Source organism: Cygnus olor, chromosome 13 (assembly GCF_009769625.2).
Source record: "Cygnus olor isolate bCygOlo1 chromosome 13, bCygOlo1.pri.v2, whole genome shotgun sequence".
NCBI lineage: Eukaryota > Metazoa > Chordata > Aves > Anseriformes > Anatidae > Cygnus > Cygnus olor.
Window position 1 is genome coordinate 14,784,585 of NC_049181.1, and position 16,860 is coordinate 14,801,444.

General features: G+C 48.9%; 3 protein-coding genes and 1 non-coding gene across 4 annotated transcripts; 1 reads left to right on the forward strand and 3 right to left on the reverse strand.

The window, feature by feature from the left end:
- Window positions 1-5,462: 5,462 nt before the first annotated feature.
- On the reverse strand, window positions 5,463-8,994 carry RPL39 (ribosomal protein L39). Its single transcript, XM_040572781.1, has 4 exons — window positions 8,925-8,994; window positions 7,942-8,138; window positions 7,549-7,652; window positions 5,463-5,792 (listed from the first exon to the last, which is right to left on the reverse strand). The coding sequence occupies exons 1-4, from the start codon at window positions 8,992-8,994 to the stop codon at window positions 5,744-5,746; spliced, it is 420 nt and encodes a 139-aa protein (XP_040428715.1). The 3' UTR covers window positions 5,463-5,743.
- On the reverse strand, window positions 6,394-6,525 carry LOC121077610. Its single transcript, XR_005824202.1, has one exon. It is a non-coding gene; the product is annotated as a small nucleolar RNA SNORA69 (small nucleolar RNA).
- UPF3B (UPF3B regulator of nonsense mediated mRNA decay) lies at window positions 8,098-16,016 on the reverse strand. The gene is made up of 10 exons (XM_040572270.1): window positions 15,790-16,016; window positions 15,560-15,666; window positions 15,368-15,474; window positions 13,718-13,816; window positions 13,271-13,381; window positions 12,541-12,584; window positions 11,684-11,872; window positions 11,041-11,192; window positions 10,030-10,342; window positions 8,098-9,189 (listed from the first exon to the last, which is right to left on the reverse strand). Exons 1-10 carry the CDS (start codon window positions 15,958-15,960, stop codon window positions 9,043-9,045), a joined length of 1,440 nt encoding a protein of 479 aa, XP_040428204.1. The 5' UTR covers window positions 15,961-16,016; the 3' UTR covers window positions 8,098-9,042.
- A 61-nt stretch (window positions 16,017-16,077) lies between these two features.
- On the forward strand, window positions 16,078-16,755 carry NDUFA1 (NADH:ubiquinone oxidoreductase subunit A1). Its single transcript, XM_040572282.1, has 3 exons — window positions 16,078-16,295; window positions 16,399-16,488; window positions 16,659-16,755. The coding sequence occupies exons 1-3, from the start codon at window positions 16,194-16,196 to the stop codon at window positions 16,677-16,679; spliced, it is 213 nt and encodes a 70-aa protein (XP_040428216.1). The 5' UTR covers window positions 16,078-16,193; the 3' UTR covers window positions 16,680-16,755.
- The last annotated feature ends 105 nt before the right edge of the window (window positions 16,756-16,860 follow it).

Here is a 16,860-nt window from a genome sequence, read left to right on the forward strand (position 1 = left end):
GCCCCGGCCCCGGCCCCGGCCCCGGCCCCGGCCCCTCCCGGGTCCCGCCCGGGCCCCTCCCGGCGGCGGGGCTCGGACCCGGCTGCCCCGGGGATGGTCCCGGCGTGGGGGAGCCGGGCCGGGGCGGGTAACGCCGGGAGCCGCCGCCGCCTCCTGGTGCCCGGAGGAGGGCGCCCGGTGCCCGCCGCGGCGCGGCCAAAGGTCGCGGGGCCGGCGGCAGGTGCGGGGCCGGGCGGTCCCTCGGAGCCTCGCCCGGTGCCGGAGGCATGGCCCGGAGGGAGCGGGAGAGGGCCGGGGGCTCGGCGGAGCGTCGGGCGGCGGGGTCCCCCCGGGGCTTTGGGCGCCCGGAGCCGCCCGGCGGGGCCGTGGCCCGGGTGTCCCACCTGTGGCCGGGCGCTGCGGGGAGCAGGGAGCGCCTGCAGGCCCCGCACCCGGCCGACCCTGGCGGGAGCTGGGGCAGGGCAGCGGGCAGGGCGGCCGTCGGCCCCGGCAGCACCCGGAGGAAGGAGCTGAAGGGAATCCTCCTGCAGAGCAGCGGCAGCACGAAGCGGAGCGCCCCAGCACAGGTGGTGCCCGGTGGCAGCGGGCTCCTGGCCGGGCAGCATCAGGAGCAGGAGCCTCCGGAGCACAGCCCTGAGGTGCTGTCCCTTGCCTTGGACCCTCTGGAGCACGAGTGGCTGCTGACGGTGGCCCAAGGTGATGCGGAGAACATCGTCAGGCTGCTGGACCTGGACCCAAGCCTGCTGACCAGGAAAGACTTCGTGACGGGCTTCACCGCTCTGCACTGGCTCGCCAAGCACGGCCACCACGAGAGCTTCATCGAGGTGGTTGCCCACGCCCAGAAGAAGGGCTATCCCGTCAATGTGAACGTCCCTGCTGCCAGCGGCGGGCTCACCCCCTTGCACCTGGCTGCCCTGCAGGGCCATGAGCTGCTCATCAAGTTGCTGGTGGGAGCTTACGGGGCGGACACCAGCTGCAGGGACCACAGCGGGCGCAAGGCCTGGCAGTACCTGAGGGCAGACGCTCCCAGGGAGCTGAAGGAGCTGGCGGGGGCCTTGGAGGAGGACTTGGCCCAGCTGCACATTTGCAACACCAACAACAACTGTAAGTCATCTGGAGAGGCCATGGCAGGGAGGGACTGTGTGGATTTTGGGGCTGGGGGGAAAACCCAGCAGCCCCGTAGCCTGTCGACCCTCTGGGACTTTGTCAAACAGGCGTTCACCTTCTTCCATGAGCGCTGAAGTGCCTCAGGCCCGTGTCGCCTGGAAACCCGCACTGAACAGCAGCTGGACAAGCCTGCGGTGAGCTGAGAACTTGGCACGGGCTGGTGCTCCGAGTCCCAGCCAAGCCAGGATTAAGCCCCTGCATGGGGGCACCGTGGCTCTCCTGGGGCTGGCCCAGGACTTGCGTGGTCTCCTGGGGCTGTGCCATCTGAGTGGGTGTGGGAGGCGTGGGAGGCCATCAGGTGCATCTCCAAAATGCCTCCTGCCCTGCTTTGGGGGATCCAGGAGCGCCTATGCTGCAGCGTGCTCCCCCGTGCCAGGGTGCGAAGGGCGACTTGGGATGCTGCAGCCCTCCTGTCACAGGCACCAGGGGCTGCACATGCCCCTGGGGGTCCAGGAGGGGACATGGTGTCCTGGGCTGGGGGCTTGGGGGAAGAAATTCATGCTGCCCTTCCCGGGCTAATGGCAGACTTTTGCTGTGGCCTTAGCTGGGTCACGTAGCGAGTCGGTGACTGGATTTTCCCATCTGTAAAATGAGGCCGTTGCTCTGCCCTGGCTCCCAGCAATGCTGCGAGGTTGGACTTGTCATTGTTTCTTGGGTGCCTGGACTGGGACACTGGCAGAATGTAATTAAACGTTTCACAACCGTACTCTGAGTTGTCACAGACCTGATGCTGGGCAGACAGAGGAAAAGCAACCATGGCTTCAAAAACAACCCTTCCCCCCTTTTCTTTTTCACGCTTCCCTGCTGGCAGGGAGGGCAGGTACCGAAAAGCAGACGGTGTTGTCTGCTGTAAACACTCGTTAGCTCCCCGTGACATCCAAGATCTCTGCCACCTGTGTTTCCTTTGGGTTGCTGTTTGTTTATAGAAGATAAAGCTGGTTCTCAGTAAAGGAAAAGCTGGAGTTCCCAGTTTGTCAGGGCCCAGAGCTGTATGAAGTCCAGGATGTTATCTCTGTTTCTACCTCTACAACAGCACAGCACTGAGCGCACCGCTAACTGCGCAAAAAGAGCCAAGGCTCTGCTCGCTTGGGACCATTTTGTTTGCCACACAGAGCTCTACCCAGCTCGTTTTGATTTGTTTTTCACATTCTCGGAAGGCCACGGCTGCTTCAAACCATCTTCAGAAAAACAACTGCCTCTTCCTCTTTTTCACCAGCCAGAGGTGATTTCTGCCCCCTTAAATAGCAGTCTGATTTGAGAAGTGATTCTCAAACTGCAGCTGGGGAGTTTCTGTTCCTTTTCCTGGAGCAGCAGCCCTCACGGAGAGGGGAGGGGAGCCGAGGGCTCTTTCTGGCACCTTCCTGAGGCTCTGCAGGCGTGCAGACAGGAATTGAGCCCATCTCTGGCCTTGCTGCACAGGTGAACCAGCACCTCGATGCAGAAAGATCCACAGGTAACCTGTCTCAGGGAAGCTTCAGCCTGTGGGTTTCACACCCCCTGAGCTAACCCCATTTATCTTCAGACTGTGCCCTGAAATGCTGCTTGGACACAGGAATGGTCCAGTCAGCAGTGGATGGTACACGAAGAATGGCTTCCAGGTGACTCAGTGGTGATCCAGTGACTGGATGTACAGATAGAAGTGTCCAGGCGGATTTTTAATCAGTGAGGTCAGCAGCTGAGACATACAAGATGTACTGGGAGTGGATTTAATACCTGATCTACACAGGTTTTGTGATGCTTTAACTAATAGATTAAAGAACGTGGTGACACAGCTCCTTTTGTACCTTGTCTGGCCGCATCCACGCCAGGGGAAGGCAGGCTGGCTTCTAACAACTCCAGTTAAATCCACACAAACTCTGTGAAAAGCACCGATGCCAAAGTACCTGTAATCTTTAGGTCTGGTAACCGAAGTGCTGTTGATAAGACAGGTGGGTGCATTTTTTGATCTCTTAGTCCTCTGTCATCATCCCTTCACAGCAGCGTGCTGCTAGGGAGAGAGCACGGGATCGCTCTTACATCCTCCTCTGAGTAAGCCCCAGAGTAAACAGTGGAATTAGTGAGAATGGCCTTGAAGGAGCCGTTTCCTTGGCACTGCTAACGGCAGCTTAGTCATGCTCCACCAGGAAACCTGGACTTGAATTTTCCATTCACAAGTGAAATTTAACTGTCAAATGCTACTGCTCAATCTGTATGACTTCTAGTATTTACCTCCCCTTAAGAGCCAACCAAAACCCCCTAAAAGCAGCTTTTTTCCCTGTCATTGGTTTGAAGCCCTGCTCTGGTCCAAAGTCAGCGTGAAATCCCTGATCCGCCCCCAAAAGTCTCGTAGGGAAGGAAAGGGCAGAGAGCTGCTACAAAAGAAATTACCTCAAAGGTATTTGTGTTGATTAAGGTTCTCCAGAAGCTTCATTTTAACCAAATTTAATCTGCGCTGAATTTTCCGCATACTACCCCGTAATGCCCAATTTGAAATGCAGTTTCAGTCCAATGGGGAAGAACAACACAAGGGGTTGCTTTCCCAAGCAGCTCCATCTGATAAAAATAGCACGGTAATGACAGAAATGGGGGGACAGTAATAAACAGTTTGATCTATTGCTTGGGAAAGTTTTTCCACAAATGCCATGTAGAAAACTGTCTCTTTCCGTTCTCAGGTCCATAAAATTACTTTTCCACTCATCAGCCAGGTCTTAATGGACATGATTAAAGAGGAACTCTGGGGGCAGCTCTGTCTGGCTGTGCAGGCACAGCAATGCAGCTAGCAGGCCTCCAGGGCTGAGCTTCGATCCGCATCACTACTGTCTCTTCTGAACGTGTGCTTGTGTTTAGAGAAGAGCACAGAAATGATTTTTTTAAAAACACGGGGGTAAAAGCGTTTTTTACTGTGACGAAAGAAGTACATGGGCCTCTGCTGAAACAACTTTGAAGCATTTTGAAACATCTCTGGCAATGCTCTTTGCTGCTTTCCTGTTGCAGCGACTTACCGCTTCCCCCTGATGATAAAGTAGAAGCTAGACGTTATCTAGACTATTATCAGACAGGAAAAGAAGCTAAGAGATACCCCTGAAGCATCCTGAAGCTGGTAAAAATCCCAGCCTTGCCTTCCTGTGCTCAGAAAAACACCACTTAAGAGGGAGAGACCGACACGAGATCTGAGCAAAGCACATGTTTAGTATGCGTCTCCGTGTGCCTGGCATACGCTGCTGCCCACCGTTATTTACCTTCAACATAAAAGCGCAGGTGTGGCAGGCAGACTTCCTCAGGAAGCTGCCACCTAGGACCTGAGGCACCGCGGCAGGCTGAACCCAAACAGCACCAGAGCACTTTGCAGCGCTCAGCGTCAGGAGGGGCTCTGCTGCAGCCATATCCGAGCAGTGGAGAACACAGGCATCGGGGAGCTGGGGTGCCGACTGCTCAGTTTATTCCTTCTTTCTTCTCTCCCCTTTCTAAATTGCTGCTAATTCACCCTCTGAGCACACCTTGCTGCCATTCTGCTGAGAATGTTTTAAATTACGCTGCCCCTGCAGCTGGCATCAAGACATACTTGATCCAGCCATGACAGAGCTCCCAACAAGACTGAGCAGCAGGTTGTTACTCTGTCACCCGAACGACCAGCAGGGCCTAGCTATGCTATACTGTGGTCTACCCCTGGGTGCAGAAACGGGTTACGTGGGAGGTAACGGGGAAGTGGCAGCTGTGACAGAAGGCAGCCACTGCGGACACCCACATCAGCGTGATGGTAACTGGAGACCCTCACACAGGAAGCCATCTCACCCAGAGAAACCTTCCCAATGCACTTTGTGTTGCAGCTCCGTAAAACGTAACCAGTGGAGATACGCAGACACATCTTTAGCAAACTCTGACAATGCTGCTTACTTTTCTTAGTCACCTTTCCTAGAACTAACCCAAAATGTGATCCAGTTTTCTCTGGAGTTAACCAGTCAGACACTGGTACCTCAGTTACTGCAGCCATAGAAGCTGTGGATCACAAAGTCTGCCTTTTTCAAACCCGTAGATGTCCTCTGTCTCCAAAGGACTGTTGTTTTTTTCCCTACAATTTGTCTAATAAAAGATTTTCTTCAAACTAACAGTTTTAAAATCAGTTTCGATGTTTACCCCTTTTCTTTAAAAATTGGTACTTTTTGCTAAGAGCTACAGTAAGTGAAAAGAAGACCTAATCTATCTGGAAGGAGCTGATGGTTTCTCCCGCTAGGTAAGATTATGTTCGTAGTAACGTTGCCTTTATTCTCTGTGTTGCTATCCCACCACATACATAGGAAATCATTTCAGCCAGATCATTCAGGTCCATGTTTATTAACAAGCTCGTACACTGTCAACACTTAGGATGCCTGAAAGAAAGAACACTAATAGAACACAGTCTTCATGTTTCAGATGGCAACCGCCTCAAGATTATTCCCATTCAAATCATTAACCCAAACCGGTTTATGCAAAAACAACTGGGCACTGCAGTCCAACACTACAGAAGGAATGACTGAGGGGATGTCCAGCAGTGTGTGGGGGTGTATCAATCTGACGCAGAAAGACAAGTGTTATTAGAGTTCCCGGGAGACAGTCTCTCTTACAAGCCCAGTTTGGTCCTTCTCCAGTGTCTCCTTTTGGAGTTGTACCTAAGACAAAAGCAGTGGAAGTTAGCAAAATGCACACTTGAGGATCCAGGTGGACCGAAAACACCTTCAATAAGTTCAGCAGTAAAGGACAGAAATCTTTTTTACATGCTACAGTTGCAAGCTGCCAACAAAAATCAACTTTGTACTGGTTTTTAATCAAATTTCCATCAGTTTACTTTCTTCATTCACTAATTACGATGCTACTGCAACAGAATCTAAACCCCGAGAAAGAAACATGTCTAGAGAGAGACGCATTAGCACTGGCATGTCAATATTCTGCCTTGTCTTTTGGAGACAAAACTTTTATTGGTTGTCCAATGATAACGAATGCTACCTCATTAATGTAAATTCACAGCCTAAAACAAAAATTATCATTTTTGTCCAAAACATGGAAGAGCAGCGTATGGAAAACGCCATCACCCCTAGAAGCATTCAAGGCCAGGCTGGATGGGGCTTTGGGCAACCTGGTCTGGCGGGAGGTGTCCCTGCCCATGGCAGGGGGGTGGAACTTGGTGGGCTTTAAGGTCCCTTCCAACCCAAACCGCTCTGCGATTCCATGATTCTTCCAGGAAAGTATGGATATTCATTTATGCGCCACAAGAGATGTACATGTTAAGGACGAACGGTTTCACCAACGAGTAGGTAAAACCAAAGACAACATTAACAGAGTTACTCTCAGCAGGGAAATGGCAGTACTCCCACAGAATGAAGCACTGCAATTGCAGCCTGCTTTAGTACACAGTTTGGAATAAAACTGATGACTGAGGTATCAAAGACAAGGCAAAAAATAATGGTTTTGCCCCATAATACAGTATTTCGAAGTACTGCAATTCAGCCAAAACAGAAGCCCTTTTAAAATTGGTATCTGGAAGACAAAGTTTGTGGCGCTCAACTTTGATCTTTCCCAGAAAGAAATGAGTTAACAAAAGCAAAAGGACAGAACCTGGGTGTGCTGCCTCAGTGCCTAAGCCAGCCACTGCTACTGTCACTCTCCTCACTACTTAGAAAAAAAAAATAAATGTATCTGAGAGAAAGAATTCTATTCCCTCTAAGAAGTCTAGACAGGGAAGCATACAAACTATAGAGCTGGCTGCATGTGACTAGACTAGTAAGCCAAAGGGCTTGGATAAGCACCACCTTTCATACACCTCACATTTATCTAGTATTCTGCAGCATTCTCTTATCACGCTTCCTGAAATTCAGTGGAACTCCTTCAAATGAATGCCACAGCAGTGAATCAAGGATCTTATACTGTCAGTTTTATAGTCCCTAAACCCAACAAGACCTTTGTTTCTCTACACACCATGTGCATCTCTGAACACCTGCTTTGTGCAAGGTATTCTTCCATGAAGATGCAACAACAGGGACAGCTGGGAGAGAGAGAAAAGGTGCTGGGGAGAGGAGTGTCAGGAGCAGAGTGGCTGCCAAAGTAAAAATTTTGGAATAAATCATCCATATGTTCAGCTTACGCTTTCATGTCTCCATGCTAACATCTGTAGACACTGACAGAGAACTGGAATAAAATAACTGCTACAGGATGAGAAGACACAGGAGCCCCACACAGCCTCAAGAAAACACAGTAGGACAACAGAATTGGGTGATCTGCCCCAGAAATACTCGTATGGCAGTCACACCCATGAAACTGCACTCTTGCACACACGAATGCTGTGACACGCTCAGCACCTTCTCACGTCGCACAGGCCGCCTGCTTTAGGGCCCATGCAGCTCCCTGGAGCACAGGAGCCGGTCTCGTTACCTGATCTTATTGCCTGTTTTCATGCGGATCCACTGCGGGATGGGCCGGTTTTGCTTCTGCTTCTTCGCGAGGAAGCGTTTGATCTTGAACGTCTTGTGGGACGACTGCAAGAGAGAGCGGCCGTTAGTGCTGCGGGAGGGGGCCCTGAGGGCTCTGAGGGACCGTGAGGGACCATGAGGGCTCTGACGGGCCATGAGGGACCGTGAGGGGGCTGTGAGGGCTCTGACGGGCCATGACGGGCTGTGAGGCGCTGTGAGGGAGCCGCCATTTCGCGGGCGGTGAGGGAAGGCCCGATGCGGCGCCCCCCGCCCCGCCGTGTCCCCGCCGCCCCCGGGGAAGCCCCGTCCCGTCCCGGGGCGGCGGATGGCGGCGGATGGCGGCCGCTGGTCTCACCATGGCGCGGCGGTGCCTGGCGTCCCGGCGATGGCGGCGGCGGAAGGGGCGGCCCGGGCGGGAGGAGGCGGTGACGATGGCGGCGACAAGATGGACGCGGGCCCAGCCCGGCGCCTCCTGGCGGCCCGGCGGAGCTGAGAGAGGGACGGCGGCGGCAAGAGTTTGTGCGAGTTTATTGGGTTCGGTACAAAAAATCGCTATGGCTAAAATTCGCGAGCTTAAAAGGAGCTGCTACTGGTGAAGTTCTCTTTCTCGGCTGTAAGACAATACTTGGAATTAGAGGGGAAGGGGAGCGGGCACCGAGAGGGCAGGAGTGCGGGAGTGTTTCAGGCTCCAGACAAGGGAGAACGCTTGAAAAGAACCCGACGTACGACTACATGTGATTAAAAATAAGCATTTCAGTGTAGGTAGACTTTACATGAGAATTTGTCAACAAGTATCCAATACTAAGCCAGCTTATTCATACACTCCAACTTAAGTGGTTCTCTGGATAAATTAATTAATTAAGAGGCTTAGGAAGGTCTCTCCCTTCCCAAGGTCTTTATGCAATTCCAGATGTTCTCTTTTCAAGAGCAGAGGGCTCTACTCCACTGGTACCTCAGCCACCACCGCCTGCATACCTGTCTCAGTGCTAGAGCAATACAATTTAGCTAACACAGTCTCAGGTAGGAGCACCACACGACACAGTAACACCCACATTAACTCCGTGCCACTTCAAGCTTGCTCTGCTTAAGTGCATCAAACACTGGCTCTGATTGCTTTACAGTAAAGCTCTGGCATTAGATCCAGGTGTCATCTCCTCCTGACTGCATGACTCATTTAATATCAAACTTAAGGCCACAAAGTCTTTCTACTTTGCAAAGATTCTCTTCTCTGTTGTAGTTAGATGCTGGGAAAATAAACTCAAATAACTGAAAATACAATGAGAACACATTTCAAATTCCGAATCTACAACTGAGGTTCTTTAGCCAGAAACATCCAACAGCGCAACGCCCCCTCTTCTTCCTTTGTTCCTTCTTCGCTTCGAAGGCACTTCTGGATTGCGTAGTACATGCTCTTTGGCTGCACAGACAGTCAGAACACATAAGGCCTGCATGCTAGTCACTCCTCTTCCTTCATGTTACTGGTCTCACTCTCTTGTTTCTTATCCACTCCCTGATCTGTCGGCTTGGCAGCACTGTCTTCGTACTGACACAATCTGCTTCGGCTTCGGGCTCCTGGCTGGTACAGCTGCATTGCTGGACGATCCTGAAATAAATCAAAGCTATTTAGACCCTTTCATAGCCTCAGTGCTCTTGTGGTTATTACGGTATCAGCAAGATTAAAAATGGCTCAATTTCAAACTTTTCAAGATGTTCTAAGCTATTATTCCAAAGTGGCAATGCAACTTCAATTGTTTTAAATCAAGGCTGTTCCTGTTCAAGCCACAAAGAACACTGCACATGGTTGAAATTATTTGTAATCTACTTTTGACAGACGAGTTCCCCCTCTCTCAGAATACAGACCAACTTTAAAGTTCCTCCAAAACTTTTGAGTTTCATTGTATCCAATAACATCTCAATTGACACAGAAAACTTATGTATTAATGCTGCAAAAGCAGACTTACAGATCATACAAAACTGAACTCAAGGCACTGTATCATGAGTTTATACTATCATAAGTTTATTCCATCATATTCTGCATGTAGCAGAATTGTCCCTGTTTTGGAGGAAACTGTTCAATCGCTCTCCCATGTCCAGATGTCTTTTCAGGCATGCAGAGCATCAGCAAAGATACACAGATAGAATTACTGATGCTCTACTGACACCTTAAGGATCGAGCCTGCTGGCATAAATCATCAAATAAAATGAGATCAGCACATTTACAATTTAGCTCACTACCTTGGCTTAATTCCTATGCAGTGACAAGAACAACAAAAATCACAAAATTTAGTGAACAAATGTGGAAGCTTTCTAGCAGGGGCAAAGTTTGTTACATTAACACGGAAAAGTTTCACAGAAACCATATGGTTCTTTTCTTAAGTGTATTTATCCTAAAATACATACTGGCCCCTATGAATTAGCACATGAATTTAAAGAAACCCAGCACCTTGTTTCTGATACGATCCCTCTTAATTGTATCCTCTTTTTTATCGTCTTTGGTTACTTTCTCAGATTTGTCCATGCCGCTGGTAAAGTCTGTAAGATCACTTTTCTTTCCCTTTTCTCTGAGCAAGTCTCTTTCCTTTTTCACCTCTTCCTCTTTTCTTCTAAAAACCTTCTCTTTCTCAAAGCGCTCTTTCTGCCTCCGACGCTCTTCTTCCTGGCGTCTCAGTTTCTCCCTCTGTGCTCTCTCATATTCTCTGTCTCTTTCAAAATCTCTATCTCGGTCCCTGTAGTCCTTTACACACTCATCTTCTGATCTGTATGAAAACAAAACTGAAAATGAAGCCCAAAAGATTCATCAAACAGAGCTGGGAGATCAATGCAATACTGGTGTAAATTTGCAATATGAAGACGACAGATTGGTAGGTTCTAGGGAGCTTTTGGGAAACTGTCCTAACCCGAGTCATGCATGATAACCAGAGATGGCACCGAGTGCTAGCATTTCTTAGCCTTCTGCTCACATAGCTGGCTGAGTTTCCTCTGGCTTTGGAAAGCACCTCAATTTCTCTGCCTCATATGGCAGAACTGAACCTTGAGCAGATCGTGGAGCTGTTGAGAATTAGACTTTCCACTCTGAACTTCTACAAGACTTAAAAGGCACTAGTAACTGGAGTATGCCTCTCCTCTTGCCACGGTTATAATTCTCTCATTGCAAGGATTGTGCCCGCGGCCTGTTGTAGGTCCTCTACCCCTGGGCTTCTCTTGCAGAGCTCCTAGAGAAAGTTGCAAAAATATTCAAATTTGTCCACTAGTGAAGAAATATTGGGTAATTCACACAGCTTCTTGTAATCATGGGGATGTGCACAGCCACAGAGAACACATCCCAGGCCTTTTATCAGGAAAATGATTTGAAAAGAATTTCAAAACATGGTCATGGCAGAGCAGCCTGACCTTCAGTACGATCAGGAAACAAGTTATATATACATATAGATATTTATAGCAAGTACTAGAATACTTTTTTGCCTTCTCTTCTTTTGTCTCCCCATCAGATCGTTTGGCAGATGCACTACTCGCATTTTTTTCCTCCCTCAGAGTCTCTTTTTCCAGTTTCTTGGATTTTTCTTTTTTCTCCAAGTCTTTTTCATCTTTTTCAGGCTTCTTAAGTAGCTACAAAGAAAACAGAAGTCTCAACTAAAAAGCTCACTCTAACACATATTGTTTGGCACAACACCGAAATTGCATCAAAGGAACCACAGTCCGGTAGGAAATATACGTTAACGTTACTGCAAATCGCAGTACTTCTAAAAGCTGGAGTGTATGAGTAAGCGTAATCCACACAGCAGACTAGGGTTTTTCTCCTAAAACACGCCATGTTAGGAAGCTTAAGAATAGTCTCTATTCCATAGTAAATTCACGAGTCTGTTCACCACAGCATGTACAACAGTCACATGACAAAAGCTTTAAATAGTACTATGAAGCATTACAGCACGTTAACTTTTACAATGCCTAATACTGAGTGTTACAAAAAAAGTGGTCATTTACTAACACCAAACCCATGTGTTTCTTCACACAATACTCAAAGCACATTTTGAAAGACTGATATACAAATAATAGGGGAAAGGGAATGTAACAGTTTATAATAAAGAACTGTTCTAGACCTTAATCTTTGGTTCTTCTTTTGATCTGTCTCTTTCTTTTTCTGGACATCTGTCTACTTTCTTCAGTTTTTCTGCTTCTTTTCTCTTCCTTCTCTCCTCCTCTTTCCATTTTCTTCTTTCTTCTTCTCTTTGTCTTTTTCTTTCCAGTTCTCTCCTCCTCCTCTCCTCTCTTTTCTCCTCTCTCAGTCTCTGTGTTTGTAAAAAAACAAAAGAGAAACAGTGCATTTTTATTATAGAAAACATCCCTTTAAGGCAAACAGGATATCTTGCTACAAAGCGATGGAGTATTCCATCAGAAAATAACTCATCTCAAAACTGTCCCTATTGTTAAAGAAAAACGTGTTGTTGTCTCTACTGCACTGTTGTGAACCTGAATTTTTACAGCAGTTTGTTGTGGTTTTGTTTTTTAAAAACTGTACAAGTCAAGACTTATGAAAGGAAATAAACATTAGACTTAGCCTTTATCATTCTGATTTCAGTTAAATCTGACCGATCTGTGATTTTCTCCATCGCTAAAAGTTAAAATGATACATTGCAGGAGAAAGATCACCTACAAGTACCTCAGCCACAACTGCATTAAAACGGAATCTGGTTTTGCAGCACCACAGAAGTATCTAGCACGCTGCTAGCTGTGACCAGAACGTGCATAAAGCGCCACCATTAATACAAAGGCCAGCACTCTAATAGTGTGAACCATATATTAACAAGGAATTTGGGTTGAAAGCTTTTTCTTTAAAAGGAAGAGCAGAAACATACCAATGTATACCTTGCAAAATACGTATTATACATATTCATATTCTAAAGGAGCAAATTAATGCATCTGCAGACAACAAGAAGATTCTGGAGAGAAGTCTTACCTGTTTATTTTTCAAGAAGTTCAATAAGGGAGTAGTCTTTTTAGCTAGAGAATATATGAAAGCAAACATAAACAATGTTTTATCCAATACTGCAATACCTATAGCAAAACTCTACATGCTATGAAGAAGCCTTATAGAATATGCAATCTCTCTCACACATACAGCAACACAGCAGTGAAACAAGTATTCCAATGCTATCCTAAAACAATGACAATAATTACAGTTCAATGAATTTGTTTAGGATACTAATATGTTAACCAGCATACCTATCTGTAAAGGGATATTTAGTCTGCATTATGATTTTCTCAGCTTCCCTCACTTTGAAAAACATACCTGTAATGTGCTAACATGCTTAAAAAAAAAAAAGATTCTTCTCCTTCTGGTCCATTTTACTCAACCACAATAGAATTTATCGTGTGCCTGCATGGAACATCACTGCATCTCCCTGAAATGCAGCCACTCCACAGCCTTATCTGGCTAACTAACATCTGCCTTGCAGTTTAAAACAGGAAGATTATCTTATAAAATTCAAATAAAGGTGTGAATTTAGATCATAGGAGCAAAAGAAGCACGCTGAATAATATTAGCCTAAAGGTTCAACAATACCAATTAAACAAACGTACAAAAGAATACAGACTCTTCAAGGTTGAAAAATCATAGCTTCAAATTACACCACGTATGTTTCTTTGTGCTCTAGGAAAATGTAACTACAGCACGTCGATTTCCATACCTATTAGCTCTTTGTTTCTTGCCTCTATTTCCTCCAACAAAGTTTCAGGAGTAGAGGTTAGCTTTTCATCATCTGCACTGTAACTTTCCAGAAACTTCTTGTACTCTGGATCTATGGGAGAAGGGGAGAGAAGGAAAAAGAGATGCACTGTAGCATGATGAAGAATCTGTTTGTGCGCTGCTGGAAGTTTGGAATAGGTTTCTACAAGTTGTGTTGTTTATATGGTGCCTTTCCATGAATTGGCAATCCTCAAATGAGCTGCTGTATTAAGTTTGTCTGGGACAATCATATTTAACCAATTTGCAGCTGACAAAGCAGAAGTAATAAGCTTCACATATAATTAAGCATTCTATCAACACGCTATGGTGTCACACTGAAAATGTTATATTCCAGCTACTGGTAGGACTTCAGCCTCTACATGCAAAACAAATTAGCTAGCTGTTATACCATCTTCAATAGTCCCAGTTTTGGCATCCTTTTTCTTGCTCTTCTTTTTTGCAGCTTTTTGGAAAGGTGCAAACTCTACGATGGCAGCATATTCCTGACCTGTTAAGAGGGGAGGAAAAAACACATTAAAATAGAGATGGAACAGATTTGAAACAGAACATAGTGTATGTGGCTAAAACAGGAAGATGAGCCTCACTGGGAATATGCAATACTAGAAGAGACTACTGGAATGACATAAAAAAAAAACTTGCATTTTAAAAGCCATTTAATTAAAGTAATTTTAGAGACAGCAAAATTTTACCCTCTTGCAATGTTAACATACTATCAAATTCACAGACCCACAACAACAAAGAAGTACTGGACTTAAGACTGCCCACAACCGTCACTTCAGCCACCCCAGGTACACTGTACCACACAACATCCTCATCCTACAAACTAAGCATTCATTGTGCAAGCAGAAGAGAACATTTTAAGTTAAGGCAACTGAGGCAAACCTCAACTGTTGGCAGCATGCAATAGAATACAACCACCACACGTTACAGGCCGGCTTTAAGATTTCATCTTGCAACACAAATGCTTAATAAATCTAATATTATTGTTTGATATGGCAAAGGCAGTGAGTGAGCTGTTAAACTGCAAAGTAATATCTTTAAAAAAAAAAACAAAAACAACAACGCACATGGGCATTATGAGAACCTGGTCATGCAACCCTTCTAAATAAGAGAGGCTTTCATGAATAGACCTTTGTGTCACATAGAACACCCGGATGGATGAAAGTTAAAATGCATGTACTTGAAACAAAGCTCAATGTGAAACTCTTGGCCTACTGAAACCCAGACAACTGCTCCTGACAAACCTTCCACTAAACATGCGATTTTAAGGTCTACCAGCGATAGACTAACAAGTTTTAATGCTACCCACCGTAAGCCATTTTAAGCTACAAAACTGAAAGACATGAGATGTGCTGACATCTAAATACCTAACAGGTATTTAGAAAACAGATAAGTAGTGACTAAGTGCCTGGGTGTTTACCCAATTAATTAAACTAAATTTTTGTTTCTGACAAGATTAATGTTGCCAGAGAGCAGTCACTTCCATAACTGCAGGGAACAAGCCGTTCCTTGTACCGAACCAAAATGGCTCACTCAGTTCTGAAATGCCAAATATATTAATTTGAATTAAAATGCGACCAAAAATAGGTCATATTGCTAGAAGCGTACAGAACAGTAGAGGCGAGGCACAGAGGGTGACAGCACTCGCCTCAGCTTCCTTTTCTTTGGAGAGGGACAACACCTACCACTGGCACTCTGCAGGCTTCGTACTCAGGTATGACAATGCATGACGCGAGTATTAGCCTCGCCAACAACAAATGGCTTTGATATCAGTACTATCCTGAACCACACTTCACTAGATTTAGCACACAATATATAAAATTAACCTGGACTAATTTCTGCAAAGAATAGAATGTTTGATCTGGGTGTCTGTTTTTTGATGTAGGGCATCATGTTCACTTAAGGCATTGAAAATAAGCATCCAAGAAACCAGGGGTGGTGTGCTGGGAAGCTCACACCCACCCCTCGAGTCCAGCCAACACACACACCGCTCACACGAGGCTGGATGAAGACACACGGCCGCGGGCTGCCCACTTGCCTTTGTGATCAACGAACACGTAGCCGTCAAAGCGATCCCTGAAGAGCACGATGTCCTCCTGGTTTTTGAAGTTGATGTAGGCTCTCGAGAACATGTGAGGGTACAGGCTGCGGAGAGAGACAAGGCGCGCGGCGCGGCTGAGCAGCCGGCCAGGGCTGGCGGGGCCCACCCGCGGCGGGGAAGAGCTCCTACCTGGAGTCGTTGGCGAAGAACTCGAAGTAGTCGTGCTCGGGCAGGGGCTGCAGGTGCTCCTCCAGCTGCTCCTTGGTGAGGCTGGGCGGCAGCCGCCGGATCACCACCTGCGGGGCCGTCAGGGCCGTTACTGGGGTCGTTACTGGGGCGGCCGTTGGGCTCCCCCCCGCCCCCCGAGGCGCCCCCAGCCCCGTCAGGCCCCGTCACGGCCGGGGCGGCGCAGGCCGCACCTTGCTCAGCGCCTCCTTCTTGTCCTTGGGCCGCTCCAGCCGCTCCAGCTCGGCGCCGCCGGCCCTGCCCTCCGAGCCGGCCCCGGCCCCGGCCCCGGCCCCGGCCCCAACGGCGGGCCCGGGCCCCCCGCGGCGCTCCTTGGGCCTGGCGTTCTCCTTGTCCTCCTTCATGCCGGGCCCGGGGCAGCGCCGCGCACCCCAGCGCCCCCCTCGGCCGCGCGGCTGCGCCTTGCCCGGGCCCGCCGGCCGCGGGCTCCCCGCCCCCGCCCTCCCCGCGGCCCGGCCGGCCTACAACTCCCGGCGTGCACCGCTCGGCGAGCGGAAGCGCCGCGGTCCTGAGGGGGCACGCCGGGAGCGGCCGCCTGAGGGGCTGGGAGAGGAGCGGGGCGAGGAGCGGCGCGGGGATGTGGTACGAGGTCCTGCCCGGCATGGCCATCATGGCCGCCTGCCTCACCGTCCCCGGCTTCACCACCGTCTTCGTGCAGCGCTGGTCCAACGGCGACAAGGTCGGCGCGGCCGGGCCCTTCCCCCCCGGCTCCCCCTCAGTCTCCCCGGGCCCTCTGAGGCCTCCCCTGCCCCTGCCCTGACGGCCGCCCCTGTGCCCCGCAGGAGAAGAGAGTGGCCCGCAACCCTTTCCAGTGGGCGATGATGCAGAGGGACAAGCGGCTCTCGGGGGCCAGCAAGCACTACGTGGTCAAGGCAGGTGCCGGCGGCCCGGCATGCTCCGAGGCACGGCTCGGGGAAGCCAAGGGCGCGGGGTGGCAGACGGCTTGCTGAGCCACGCGCCCTGGGGGCAGCGCGTTTGTCCCCAAAGTTTGGGGACGGGCGTGGTGCTGAGACGGCTGTCACTTGGTTGCTTTCTTTTTTAGGGTTTGGAGAACATACACTGAGGCGGCGGCGCTTCAGAGAATCTGCACGGCTGTACCTTATGGTCTGAGTCCCTAATAAAGATACACGTGTATTTAACCCTTGTGTGCGTGTTGTCTGGGAGCTTTGGGGAGAATTGGTTCCTCTGTAAACCAAAAAATTGTCTGCTGCCCTCTGGCAGATGTCAGAGTGAAAGGCAGACCC